We start from the raw sequence: 14,804 nt of genomic DNA, 5'->3' as shown, positions 1-14,804 counted from the left end.
ACTCACTCATACAGTCAGTCATGCACCTACTAAATCCTTCATCCAGACACTTATACATCCACTCATTCTTCAATATGTAAGACATATTTTAACTTTACAGAAACATACAGTCACTGGATGATGTCATCAGTGATGTCATCAGTGATGTCATTTGAGCTGTCATCAGTGATGTCATCAGTGATGTCACTGACCATGTCATGAATGATGTAATATGTGACATCATCAGCAGTGGATTGCGGGTGCGCGATATATAGTTAGTGCAACTAACTATATATGCGAATTTCAATGGTTTTGTGCGAGTAAATTAAGGTTTTGTAAATGCTAATCCCTAACTATATATGGTCTATAACCTATGGTTTTTTCAGTGAATTTTCAAGGTTTTGTAAAAGCTAATTCCTAACTATATATGGTCTATAACCTATGGTTTTTCAGTGAAATATATATATATATATATATATATATATATATATATATATATATATATATATATATATATATATATACTACTATTATAAAGAGAGAACTTGCACCTTTTGGCCAGTTAAACTCTGGAACCACAGCGCCACAGAACCAATCTACAAACCCGATACATCTATGAAAATGTCAGGGTGTGTAGATGGACATAGGCTATATAAATAAAAAAAAAGTAAATTTAAAAAATTACGTTTCTAAACAAAGTAGTCCCCTGAAAGTAGCGCCGGCCGGGACTTAGCGCTGGCCACGACGCGACGTGCGTGATGACGACAAGGAGGAGGGCGGTGCAGTAATGCCTTGATTTCAGTCTCTCAGGGCCGTGTCTCTCTTCTATGTCTACGGCTCTGAGAGTCCGAGCGACGAGTGCGGTGGAGCGGAGGGTCCGCGCTTGAGCACACTGACTGGAGAGTTGCTGGAACGCATCCTCTGCTCCCCAGGACTTACTGCCGCTGACATCTGCCGCGCGGCTCGGAGCTGCCGAAGGTTGCGGGATATTTGCGGGGCCCAAGAAAAGGTGTGGAGGCAGCAGTTTCGGAGGAGGTACTGGGGCGCAAAGGGTTTAGGATTAGAAGAACAATTCGGGGGCCGCGAGTGAGTCTGGGCAGGAGGGGGGCGCGAGTGAGTCTGGGCGGGAGGGGGGCGTGAGTGAGTCGGGGCGGGAGGGAGTCGGTGCGGGAGGGGGTCGGGCGGGAGCGGGTGTACTGCCCCCAGCCCCTTTTTGCCCCAGGCAACGCTGGGGCAGGCTGCTAGTATATAATAAAGAGAGAGCCCAAACCTTTGAGGCGAGTGATCTCAGGAATCACAGCACCAATTACAACACCCAATACAGCGTTGGAAAGGGCAGTTGCAGCAGAAGGACATAGGCTATGCAGACGCCCACCATATACATTTAAAAGGTAAAAGAACTGTGCCAGCAAAGTAGTCCCTTGTGGGCGTGTCTGCGTTGTGCTGTGGGTGTGACAAACGCTGGCGGCGTGTGGTACGTTCCGCCCTTCATGCCATGTCTCATATCGTGTGCTGTGGGCGTGTGCTGGGGGCGTGGGCATGTGCGTATGCGGGGCGCGGGATTACGGGAAAAAAAAGTGAGCGTTGTGCCCAATATTTTATTGTTTTTTTCCCAGGTTCTGTACATTCCAGCTCCGGGTGTCCACCCTACTCCCTTTAAATACCCCCACACCCCATAATCATAACCCACCCTTATTCCTTAAAATACACCAACACCCTTAAACACTAACCCATCTTAACCCTATAAATATACACTGTACCCCAAAACCCAAACCTACCCCTGAACCCTAAAGCACCCCTGTACCCCAAAACCCAAACCTAGCCCTGAACCCTTAAAATACCCCTGTACCCCACAACCCAAATCTACCCCTGAACACTAAAAATACCCCTGTACCCCAAAACCCAAACCTAGCCCTGAACCATAAAAAAACCCTGTACCCCAAAACCGAAACCTACACCTGACCCTAAAATACCCCTGTACCCCAAAACCCAAACCTAGCCCTGAACCCTAAAAATACCCCTGTACCCCAAAACCCAAACCTAGCCCTGAACCCTTAAAATACCCCTGTACCCCAAAACCCAAACCGACCCCTGAACCCTAAAAATACCCCTGTACCCCTGTACCCCAAACCTACCCCTGAACCCTAGAAATCCTACAAAACAATATACTACTGGCCGGCAGCAATTCATACCCGGACAACGTCGGGACGGGCTGCTAGTATATATATATATATATATATATATATATATATATATCAGAAAAGAATCTCCAAACCTCCACGACACAGCGGCGAATGAAGAGGCAGACCCCACGCTTTCCAGGCAAGATGTTTATTCAGTTCTTGTGCCTTCCAAAATGCAACGTTTCGACTACTGGCGTAGTCTTGTTCACACACCACATTGCACAAAGCGGAAACTTTTTAAATCATTAGCAGTGCAGACACACCCTCCGGGTCCCACCTCCAAACGTGAGTCACGTGATAAAATATTTAAAACAACATAGCCCTTATTTAAAGGCACAGTGCATGGTTGCGCCATGCTGCATATTACATTGTTGCAATACTAAAGAAAGACTGTTTTGTTGATGCCTTGCACATATTACAAAAGTCCCTCATCCCCAGCCTATGATATTACAATTGCAATTAGACTGAAGACTTTTAAAATACCCGCATCAATGCGCATAAAACCTTAACTGAAAAATGAATAGGCCAAATGTAATTCACATATGCCACATATACAATATTTCATTGATAATCAGCTAACCGTTTGAACCGTGTCATTTTGTCAACGGAGTTAAAAAACATGACCGCCTGAATGCGATACTAACCATCATTAACAGTTAGCCAAGAACTAATAATGTGCATGAATGCAAATACAACTACATGTCAATTCATATAAATGCAAGTGGAAGCAACATATAGTAATTTATATAAATCACGGCATTTGCACTGTCCGTTTGTTGTTTATACCCTCACTTAAGTGACTTAAAATACCAAAAAACAGCACCCAAGTGTCCTATACAATTGTATACATAGCATAGTCCCAAATTCCTATACATGACAAAATATATGTAAATCTATACATTATTCATATGTCATAATTGTTTGTGTACAGGAACTATTAACATCAAAATCTTGTGTATCCCAAAATTAGAAAAAAAGTGCTGAATTAAATACCAGTGTAAATGAATCACCATGAAAAGAAAATAATAAAGTTCCAAGTGTTGTTTAAAAAAACTGAGCTGTTTGGAAAACTAAATACAGCCAGACCTTTAAGAAGACAGGACTACAGAAAACCTAAAATAGGTGCTGTTCAACATGATTTCATATATATACACATACACTATATACAATTCAATTTAGTGTGCTCACGTTCTAACCAGTATATATAATTTGTTTTGCAGAATTTATATGCAGAAATGAATGCTTCTACAGAAAGTTGTGCAAGTCCTCAGTTGCATTCAATCCATTTGGTTGTTTGCTGTCGAGCTTGATGATGTATTGTGTTTCGAGCCGGCGCAGTAGTTTTTCGCGGTCTCCACCACGTCTCAGGGGAGCCACCGCGTCAATAACATAATAGGTAAGACATGATAAATCTCTATTGTGTCTGCTGTTAAAGTGACGCGCCACTGGATATGCTCCATCGTGGTTGACTATGGCTCTAAGGTGCTGCAGTATCCTGACATGCACTTGAGCTCCGGTACTGCCCACGTAACGTAGGCCACATGTGCAAGTTAGGACGTACACCGCAAACTCCGTACGGCAGTTGTAATTGCCACGAATTGGAAAATTAATGTCAGAAAACGGAGTGCGGTAATGGGTGGTATTCTGTCCAAACTTGCAGGCCCGACATGAGGAACATTTGTGAAAGCCCTTTCTCCCAAACCACTGATTCATTATGGGTAATTCAGGGCTAGGTCGTGATAGCTTACTGCGCATACTGGACGCGCGCCTGAATGTGATTATAGGCTTTTCGGGGGTCAAATCATGTAGCACTGCATCAGTTTTTAGGACTGGCCAATGCTTATTGACAATGGACTTAATTTTGCGGTGCTGTTGACTGTAAGTTGTTATGAGTCTGCTGGGATTAGAGGTTGTGTTATTCTCAAGGGGTTTGGGCACTAGTAAAGATTCCCTAGTTCTTTCCTCGCTCTTTTTAAGTGCAGTTGCAAGACAAGATTTGCTGTATCCTCTTGCCTCTAGTCTTGCAAGCATTGCGGACGCCCCTTCCTCAAATTTCGCTTGGGTGTTACATATGCGTTTGAGGCGTAGCAGTTCTCCCAAAGGAATGCTGTTGATAACATGTTTGGGGTGACTGCTGCTAGCATGGAGAATACTATTTCCAGCAGTGGATTTCCTATGGAGAGCAGTGACAATTTGATTATTGGTGATATGTATCAACACATCTAGAAATTCAGCAGTGTGTTCACTAACACTAGAAGTGAAAAATAAGTTGAATTGATTTTTGTTGAGTGCATTAACAAAACTCTTGGCACTGCTGATGTCACCCTCCCATACACAGAAAATATCGTCAATAAAACGCATCCAATATTTGACCTGTTCAAATCCAGCAATGCCTGGAAGTTCCTGCTCCTCCCACCGCCCCACGTGCAAGCACGCGTAGCTGGGAGAGAAGCAGGAACCCATGGCTACACCCCGTATTTGCCTCCATATATCTTTACCAAACAAGAAAAAGTTATTATTTAGACACCACAATACTAACTCAGAAATCATTTTGTTATGGCTGTAATATTCACAAGACTTACGTCCCAAGAAATGTTTGATCCCTTCAATGCCAGTACGGTGTTCGATACATGTGTATAATGATTCAATGTCCAGGGTTATTATACACCAGTTGTCCTGCCACGGTATGGCTTCCAATTTGGCTAAAAAGTCACCGGTGTCCTTAATGTAACTTGGTAATCCCTGGACATGTTCTTGAAGATAAAAATCTATGTATCTTGAAACATTTTCACTCATACTGTTGATTGCGGAGATGATAGGTCTCCCGGGGGTTGGGGTCTGTTGCTTGTGCACTTTAGGAATCAGATACATGTGCGGAATGACTGGATGTTCTTTCAGTAAAAAAGTACATTTCGTGGAGGTAATTAGGCTTTCTCTTTTATAGCCTAACAGCATTTTCTTTATACTCTCCTTAGCTTGTTTGTATTGAACGCCGTTGCTGAGTACATAGCAATTTTTATTGTCTAACTGGCGTTTTGCTTCAGCAATGTATTGTTCCTTTTGCCAAACCACAATATTCCCTCCCTTGTCTGAGGGACAGACAATGATTTCTTGATTTTTGGATAATTTGTTCATTAAATTGTGGTATTCCTTGGTTGGAAAATTGGGCGTGTCCTTTATTGAGTGGAATTTTTTATTTAATTTTTTCAAATCTTCCACAATGCAGTCATGATAAATGTCCACCGCATCCTTCGGCATGATGGGGACAAATTTACTTTTGGGTTTGAAGGGACTTTCCCCAGCACCCTTCTGAGGAACATCAATTTCACGCAGTTCCCTTTGGGTGTCAGGAACGTCTGCATTGAGATCTTCAGTTGCCGACAAAGTTTTGCTGAGATTACATAGGGTGATGAGTGTTCTCGCATCACTCGCAGGTACTAAATCCGGACTTAAATCACTGGTAGCTTTTTTGTTAGGATCCATATTGCTAGCGTTAGATTTTGATTTGATAGCAAAAAATTTTTGTAGTTTTAGCTTTCTTATGTAGAGGTACACATCAGTTCTTGTGTTCGTATAATTGAACGAGCTTTCAGGGCAGAAATTTAACCCCAATTTCAGTATTTGTTCTTCTGCTTTAGTCAATGTCACATCCGATAAATTGACTATTGTGCTTGCGTCAATTATTGCTTGTTGGTTTTCTTTTTGAACCATTTCTTTTTTGGCACTTGTGGCTGCTTTGGCGCGCTTTCTTCTTGCTCTCCGCCTTGCATTTTTCCTCTTCCTGCATTGTGCGAGCGTGTCCGTGGACCTTGCGTTTGCATTTGAGCCTCCACTAAAAAATCAATTTCCTCCCCCAAATCAAGAATCTCGAGCGAGGCGTTGTCTTCTGTGAGGCTTAACAGGGACCCACACGAACTAGAAGAGCCAGCTAAAGAAATGGTTTCCGTTGATGTTAATTCCAAGTCTGCCCCTGCTGTATATATATATTCGTTTGCAACTTAAATATTCTTTCTCCACTTATTCTCCCATTTCACCTTCTTTCTCTGTTATCTTCTGTCGGTCTTCACCCCATATTCTACATTTTGTACCCTTGATACCTGCCACAACATAGCTCAGTCATTTAGAAGCAAGTTCGCATGTCCTTAACCCCTACACGAGCACAATCTTAGTGCATAAGACAATTCAAAAATGCAATCAAAATATCATTGAATAGGATATTTAGAGAAATACATTCGGGGCTTAAGATCTAAGCTACATTAGCAATAAAATATTGAAGACATAAAGCTAGGGTTCTCCATTTGTTATTTACAGAAAATCTATAGAACGCACGAAACTTGCGTTTTTAGCGTGCCAAATAATATTAGAACATTGGAATGTTGGGAGCTCCATTGAAAACAATGGAGTGCTCTGGGCTTATAATGGCTGGTATAAGCCTGGAGCTCCAACATTCCAATGTTTCTTTGTTCACTGCTCTGGCTGTGAACAAAGGCTTCAGGGACTCTGAGGGGATTCCATTCCCCTCACGCTCCCCAAAGGCTTTGTTTTTTTTGTTAGAACATTCTGTCCTCTAGTGACAGAATGTTCTAATAGCCTTATAGCCCTTTGTAGATGGGCTATACCGCTATTAAAGTCCCTCTCCCTTGTTAAAGGCCCTCGCCTTCGGCTCGGGGCCTTTAACGCTGGAGAGGGCCTTTAATAGCCGGTATAGCCCTCTACGGCGGGCTACAAGGCTATATTAGAACATTGGAATGTTGGGAGCTCCATTGCAGAAAATGGAGTGCTCCCTGCTTCTACGGGCCGGTAAAGGCCCGCAGAGCAACATTCCAATGTTCTACAAAGGCTTCTCGAAGTTCGAGGGGATTTATATCCCCTCGAGCTTAGAGAACCCTTTGTTTAATTTGTTAGAACATTCTGCCCTCTAGTGGCAGAATGTTCTAATAGCCTTATAGCCCTTCCTAGCAGGGCTATACCGGCTATTAAAGTCCCGCTGTTTCGTTAAAGTCCCTCGCCTTCGGCTCCCGCCTTTAACGATTCAGCGGGTCTTTAATAGCCGGTATAGCCCGCTACGGCGGGCTATAAGGCTATATAAAAACACTGGTATGAAGGTATTTTGCACATTTTTCAAATGTAACTCTTACTGAAACAAATGCTATTTTTATTTTATGGCTTACCAGAGGTCAAAGGAGCTGACGTGGTTTTAATGTAAGGAACCCTTGCCACTAATCTATTCAAATACACTTCGTAAAGCGTCTTACATGGGAGTTTTATGTTTTGCTAATCTGTCAGATACCCCCAATGAAGAGCAAACCAACAGTGACTGGGGGACCTTTATTTGGGGGTGGTGTAGGAGAGGGAGGAGGGAAGGTTTGTGGATTAATATGTACAAGAATGAGTCAATGGGATGAGTGACTAAGTGCATAGATGACAAGTGATTGGTGCATGCATGGACAAGTGAGTGGATGGAAACATCTATTCATTAACCAATTGAATCATTCTTGCATTCAAACATGTCTACCCACAAAACCACATATACAAACTCACTAGGCAATGAAGAGGCAGTTTTAGTTATAAGCCAGACCCTTGGGTTTTGTCAGTGCTTGTTCCTACTTCCAGCCACCCTACATTGCTGACATTGTTCTTCTATTTTTGCTACTCACTTAAAGAGACGGTGCTGAGCTGGAGCCCGGAGACAGCCATGCCGGTCAGGAAACGGAAAAAGCAGTAGCAGCTCAAGGAGGGCAGGAAAGCCGCAAAAGTGCCCGCAACACTCATCTGCAGGTAGGACCAGATAATCACGTTGCGACGTCCAAACCTGTGTCCATTGCCACATGCATATGGCAAGTGAAAAAGATGCCAACAGCATAGTTTCAGGGTCAAAAAGTAACACAAATCTTAAAACTGGACAAGTAAAACATTTTTAAAGGATGAAGCTAAATCTAGGTGGGGCAGGGGTCAACACGTTTTAAACCTACAGACGATAGTCTTGTAATACTATGAACAGATAGCAGCAATATTTGTTTCCCAACATCAAACAATGAAGTAGAAACACCTGTGACCTACCTCAAATGTTACCTAAAAGAGTAGTTAAGCAAATAAATGAGTCCTCCCTGTGTTCAGTTAGGCAAAGACATGCTGTTCTTCAAGGAAATCACGATATATTCTGCCAGTTCAACACCTCGAAAAGGCGGTAGCCAGACATATAATTGGATCTCACCCATTTTTACTGGTCTTTACTATTACAAGGACCAACAATGAGGGCCAGATATACTAAGAGTTCAGAAAAAGCAGAGGAGCAAGCAAAGTTGCAGCCCTGCATTGCATGACCAGCTGAGAACAGCCCTGTGCTAGGTTTACTGAGAAGTGGCTCACTTCTGCTGTGTCCCTGTGCTGGGTCCCTTTTGGCAGCCATGTGCTAATGCAGCCACCCATGGGTCATAATTTTAGGGTGTCTGTGCTGTGGTCAGCATTGTTTTAGTGCAAGAAGGGATGCCTTTCTGTACAAAATCTATGCCTTCAGGCATTTTCCTCTTTGTGTGAGTACTCCAGAATACAACACACACGCGGAGTGGAAAAACACAGAGAAGTTGAAATATTTCTCCTCGCTATGCCTGTCTTAGGATTTTGGTGCAAATCCCTATGTATAATTCTTTGTGGATAGGAATTTGGATCAAAACCCATAGGTGGTTGCATGGGAAAGCCTATCAACGACCCGTGGAACTCCTTGACACAAAGTAACGCAAGGCAGTGAAAGAGTTCCAATAGTAGTTAGTACTCATATGTAGTCCTGCACTCAAAATCCGGACTCCAGAAGTGTTAATATTAGTGCATACACTGTGGATCCAGCTACTACAGGACCCAATTCTGTCTATGTGACTGAATACATACAAGTGTCGATAAATTAGTGTGAACATAGTAATATTGTAAACAATTAAACCAATTTGGTCTGAAAATAGTCTAAAAAGATGAACACCATCCAAGGGCCTCTTAGTGTGTATAATTCCAAAACTTTATTTTTCTTGGGTTGTTTGTCACCAATGTTCATTTATATACATTTACAACCGTTGGTGACATGCGACCTATATTCTAGACTATAATTGTGGACTGTATTATGGCTACCGTGCCTCACTCATCATATCGTCATCTCCACTATTTTATTCAAATAGACAAGGTGGAAAATTGTCCTCCCTTACTGTAGCAAAATAATTATGGATGTAACTATGTAACAGTCCTTCCCTCAGTTCCGTAGTCTTTTTCAGCGCCGGGATGCCCCAGGGTAGCTGCGCGCTTAAGAAAACATAAAATCAAATCAAATCAAAATCAATGTAAAAGATGCCGCACATACTTTGCCTTGAGAAAGTCCCATCAGGGGCGAAATACATCGGCTGTAGATGTCCAATTGTTCATTATTAAATATGAAAAACAAAGTTTCCGAAATAAACACACTTCAAGACCCTTGGATGTTTTTCATCTTTTTGGACTACTTTCGGACAGAACTAGTGGAACTGTTAACAATATTACCGTGTGCACACTAATTTTATTAATCTAATGTAAAGCAGAGGATTGCATTGTGTTGCATTGCTTTGGGTTATAATCCAATGCAAATTGTGCTTTACGTTGGATTGTAAATCCCATCAATAGACTTTGCATGGGTTTGCATTAAAAAAGTAATGCAAACCCGATGCAAAGTTGTTGTAAATCTTAAAATCTCACTATCCCCCCAAAAGGGCTCTCACCGTGAAATTAGTAGCATAGGGTGGACAACTTTTCTTAGCAATCCGGGCCGGCTCAGTTCTTGCAGAGATATCTGGACAGGGACACATAGGTAAGAATTATGGAGAAAGAAGAAGCAAGAAGGAAATGAGCAAGTACCTGTCTGCCAGCCGTCCGAACATGATTGCACCCACCAACACCCCAGCCATGAACACCGCCTGAGTCAACTGCAGCAGGTCCTGCAGGGTACACACCAGGTCCCACTGTGAGAAAAAGAGGAGCAAGAGGCAGTGTCAGATTATGCCATTCTTTCTCCACAGTTTGGGTAATGAAAGCAGGAGCGTGACAGTTTCTTGGCAGATGGTATTCCATTCAGAAACATAGTCAATTTTAATATGCAGGACATTATTCTAGATTAGAACTTTGAAATGTTGGGTGCTTCATTGAAAACATTCTGACTGGACTCTGTTTTAGGTCCTAGGCCTCATTTCTCCTTCTGATAATTCGACAGGTTCTCTTCCAGTAAATCAGAAGGAAGGAATCAGTCACTGGAATTAAATGAGGTGTTGCAACGAACGCAATTTATAACTACAGCTAAAATGATAGATTTTATCTGTTATTTTACATTCTGCAAGATCTATTTTATGTATGGGTAAAAAGTTAACTTACTCTCTTTATTTTTGTTGTTGTCGGTTCTGTTCCTCAAAGTCCCTTCATTGTGAATTGGCTAGAGAAGGACCCACAAGAGTTTTAAGACCTGTTCTTTCTGGGCCATAGTAGGTTGTGTTCCCAGATATCCTGGCCTAACCCTTTCCCACTTGACTGTGTGTGAGATTTCTGATTTGTTTAATGATCAGTGTCCATCACAAAGTTGGTTGGGAATGTGTATCTTTCTGCCTTGTATAAGATGCCTTGTATAAGATGTTTAGTCTTCAAGTAAGTATAAACAAAGGTAGTACATTTTCAGCACCTGTTATGGAGATGTTCCAGACAATACTTTGGACAAAATCTACATAGTTTTGGGTTCAAGCCAGACTTGTGAGGGCACTATATTTGATTAAATCGGGGGAGCTTTAGATTCTGCTTTCCATGGATGACTTATAAATGCTTTTTCTCTCTCTTATTTCAGTTTGAACCTCAGAGGCCCAACCAAGTGGATCATAGAAGAGCTAGTACCGTCAAATCTTTGAGCAAAAGTTACTAACGTTCAGGTAAAAGTGCACAATTTGTGAGGGAGCTAGATATAATTTCTTTTGAGCGCTTTGCAAAATGTTTTTATGGCTGATATGCAAAGTGTATTTCTTTACTGTTTGTCAGTAGAGGTTCCATTCTCCAAGGCAGATGTTCAGAACTGCTCTTCTTCTTACTTTTGTTATTACAGGTTATATTCCCAGAGATTCCAGTCTAACCCATTGACTTTGCACTAGATTTCTGATTTATGTGCTGATCAGAGTCAAGTACATAGCTGGCTAGGAAAAAGTATCTAACTACATTGTGCAGGGCATTAAGACTGCAAGTAAGTATCCCGTTTTCAGCACTGCAGTGTTCCTAGTCTTTACCAATGTTACTGGCTCTATAAGCTTTAAGATTCTTAATTTAGCAAACATTTCTCTATAAATAAGACTTTTAAGAGTAACTTTTAAATGGTGTTCTCCTTTTTAGGAAGGTTCTTTGGAAGTCCACTTTCTCTCGTTCTTTTCTCTCGTTCTCTTCTCTTTCTTCCTTTCCCTGTCCTCTTTTTCCTCTTTTCTATTCTTTCTTCTCCCTCCCCCTTTTTTCCCTTAATATATTACCTGATAGTGTTACTTTTGAAAGTTACAGCTACTGTTTATTACCTTTTCTCCTTTTAGTGATTTATTTACCTGACTTCAGTAGCTTTAATGTATTAGACATATGCATCGAGACATTTATTTTTTAGCCTCATATGTTGTTTGTACTTATCTGATTTCTATGGTATCACTAATGTTTATACCTTATTTACTTATTTGCTCCCTCAAAATAATAAAGGGGCATATTATCAAGGGGGTTTATCTCCGCTTTTTTGGCTTTAAAAGCCAAGAAAGCGGAGATAAAATTATCTCCCTATTACCAAGCTGTCGCTAACACCAGTTAGTGACAGCTAATAGGAGATAGCGACCATCTTGGGCCCCGCTTTGCATGTCAGTGATATTTATCACTAATGACATGCAAAGTGGGCGTGCCAAGATGTTAGAGACTGGAAACAGTCCCTAACATCGCTATCTCCTATTACCAACTTTTGGAGATATTCGCGCTAAGCGCGAATATCTCCAAAAGCTAACACCTACCCTGAGCAGTTCTTAGCCATGTTATCCAATGGGAGGTGGATAACATGGCTAAGAGCATTTGCTCGATAATGCATGAATATCGCTGACTTTTCAGCGATATTCATGCATTGCGGCCGTTTTTTATCGCATTTGCGATAAACCTTGCTAATAGCAAGGTTTATCTGCGATAAAAATCGCCGATTTGCGGCGATAATGTTTGTCTCTAAACAAGTTAGAGACAAAAATTATCGCTAGTTGTTGGTAATATGCCCCAAAATCTTTTGAAATCAAAAAGACTTTTAAGAGTAACCAAATGGTGTTTTTCATGGAAGGGCACACCCCATTAATGTGGGCCACTTATTTTTGGCAGTTCCCTTGGCTAAATTGTGATCCCAATCTGACCCTGCTTATTTCCCATGTTGTTACAACGCGACTAGAGCGTCTTACCTCAGAGACAATGGTGGAAGAGAATAGGCTGGCATCATATGTCCATCCATTGGAACACGGCTCTCTGGCTGCCTCTGTTATGTTCACTTCTGTGCCGTTGGTGGTCAGTAAGCCCCACTGTGGTGTGGTGAAGCGAAAGCACCGCTCAGGTTGTTGGTTGGCACCTATTGGTATGAAGACCTTCAGGACTTCCTGGTGGGTGAGGTTGACCCAGCGGGTCTCATTGGATAGAAGTGGCAGGCGGCAGTGATGAGCAATCACATGTGCAGAAAAGTTTTGTAGGAATACGTGGCTGGCATATAGGGTCGCTGATAGGAGTGAGAATGCAATAAAAGTAACCTGGAAGCAGCCCACACCCCCGACTGCCTCCATCAAGTAGTCGAATCCCATTGCTGGATTGTCTCTTATCACCTGCAGTAACAAAGCATAAGTATTCATAGGCCTCTCCGAAAGATGGGAACATTAAAAGCAATGTACGAAGAAAAAACAAACACATCTGTGCCACGCCAGAATAAAAAGCAAGAGTGGAAGGAGCAATGCAGAAGGGCTAATGTAAGTTGAAAAGGAAGTGTGCTTTACTGATGACAGTACCATATACACCGATAGCAGGAATTGTACCTCTCACTTACTACAGAATCATACACAGTGTCTCTCACTGACCATAGAAACATATAGACTGACAGCACAAGTGGTGTCTTTCACTAAGCACAAAAACATATATACCAACAGCAAGCGTGGTGTTTCTCACAGAAACATGTGCACTTAAAAGAAAGATATCCCTCTTACTAACCAGATAAACAGACAGGACTGCTGAAGATGTTGCTGCCTGCACTAAAATCTCTTGAACGACCCTCCTCGCTATTACTGCTTCATAGATTCTAAAACCTGTGGCCTTTATCCCCCGCTTCCCAGCACTAGATGGTCCCAATCTGATTCCTTCAGGTGCACACTGTTTAGGAGGAGTCTGTCACGTGAACAGGGGTGAACATAGCAGGCCACAGAAGTGGGGGAGGGCTCAGTCACATGGGCTAAAAGAGCCCATCTGGGTGGAAGCAGGCACAGTCATATGGGTATGAGGATCAATTACGTGGATGGAAAGAGGTAGTTACTCAGTTGGAGTCACATGGGCCTGTCACTTGCTGGAAGGACATTAAACATGGGCACAAAGAGTAAGTCACAATGGGTAGTAAGCCAGTTATTGGCATTGGAGGGTCCTGACACACAGACAGCCAGTCACACTCTCAGCAAAGTTTTTGATCTCAAAGCCAGACAAAGAAAAGGAATCTCTCTCACAGACACCAAGTTAAGGCCCAGTGATGGTCACATACCTCTGCTGCAAAATAACAACCGGCTGGAAAGAAAGGCTGAATCAGGAAGGGATGAAACCCACAGGGCACTATTCTCCTTTGTGATGCCTGTAGTGCGAAAGACAGCCTCTTGCGGGTCCACTAGTCTTTGCGATAAGACATCTGCGCTCTACAGCTTCAGTACACGTGATAAAACCCATAAGCCTGTTGAAAGAAATCCACTACCACTCACCAGAAAGCTTCACACCCTCTCACTTGTCACCTGGCTCCTCTTGGCTATTCAGAGTTTTGATACCAAATCCTGTTAATGTGTTATCTGTTCTCCAGGCAGTTGGTGAAACCAGCCAATTGAATGAGGCAATGAAAAAGGTGCAGAGGTCAAGGTACAGAACTTCTAAGCCAATGAGCTCTACGTGAGCTGCAAAGCATTCCTGGCTAAACACCCTCACCAAGTGAGACCCACGGAGGCTGTGTCGTGGACCTGACTCTAGGTGTCCTCAAGAGCAAGAGACGCCCACAATCCATTGATTCCACAATTATCACAAGAAACCTCTCTAGTTATGTATTGACAATTGATAGAATGTAAATGGAACTTTAAATCTAGTGTTAATTATCAATTGCACTTATGGTTGACTTTGAAAGGATGAAAGGGTGAGGTGGCCCTGGGGGATCTGAACCTGAGATCAGCAAGGTACACAGAGATGCTTTTGCCCAGTCAAAGTTCTAAACTTGTAGACCTCCTTCTCCACGGCCCTCAGTGCTACAATTAGCTGCAGAAATCAGACAGATTTTTTTCGAGGTCCAAGAAAAGTAACACCATCAACAGTGCCTGAAGGACACATTGCTTGAATGTGAATCTCATTCTTTTTTGGGCAAAATGCAGTTATTTCACA

General features: G+C 42.3%; 1 protein-coding gene across 1 annotated transcript in view; it reads right to left on the bottom strand.

Annotated features, from left to right (window-relative positions):
• Positions 1-14,101, bottom strand: part of LOC147691747 (solute carrier family 22 member 6-A-like) — a 197,129-nt gene extending 183,028 nt beyond the window's left edge. The window contains exons 1-4 of the mRNA XM_086938031.1: positions 13,933-14,101; positions 12,605-13,015; positions 10,032-10,135; positions 7,820-7,974 (exon numbers count right to left, since the gene is read on the bottom strand). Of these exons, the coding sequence (XP_086794157.1) occupies positions 7,820-7,974; positions 10,032-10,135; positions 12,605-12,994 (649 nt within the window). The 5' untranslated portion in view covers positions 12,995-13,015; positions 13,933-14,101. The remainder of the gene's footprint in view (positions 1-7,819; positions 7,975-10,031; positions 10,136-12,604; positions 13,016-13,932) is intronic.
• Between the last annotated feature and the right edge of the window lie 703 nt (positions 14,102-14,804).

The sequence above is a fragment of the Lissotriton vulgaris genome, chromosome 9 (genome assembly GCF_964263255.1).
Source record: "Lissotriton vulgaris chromosome 9, aLisVul1.2, whole genome shotgun sequence".
Lineage (NCBI taxonomy): Eukaryota > Metazoa > Chordata > Amphibia > Caudata > Salamandridae > Lissotriton > Lissotriton vulgaris.
This window is presented reverse-complemented; position numbering and strand designations above follow the sequence as displayed.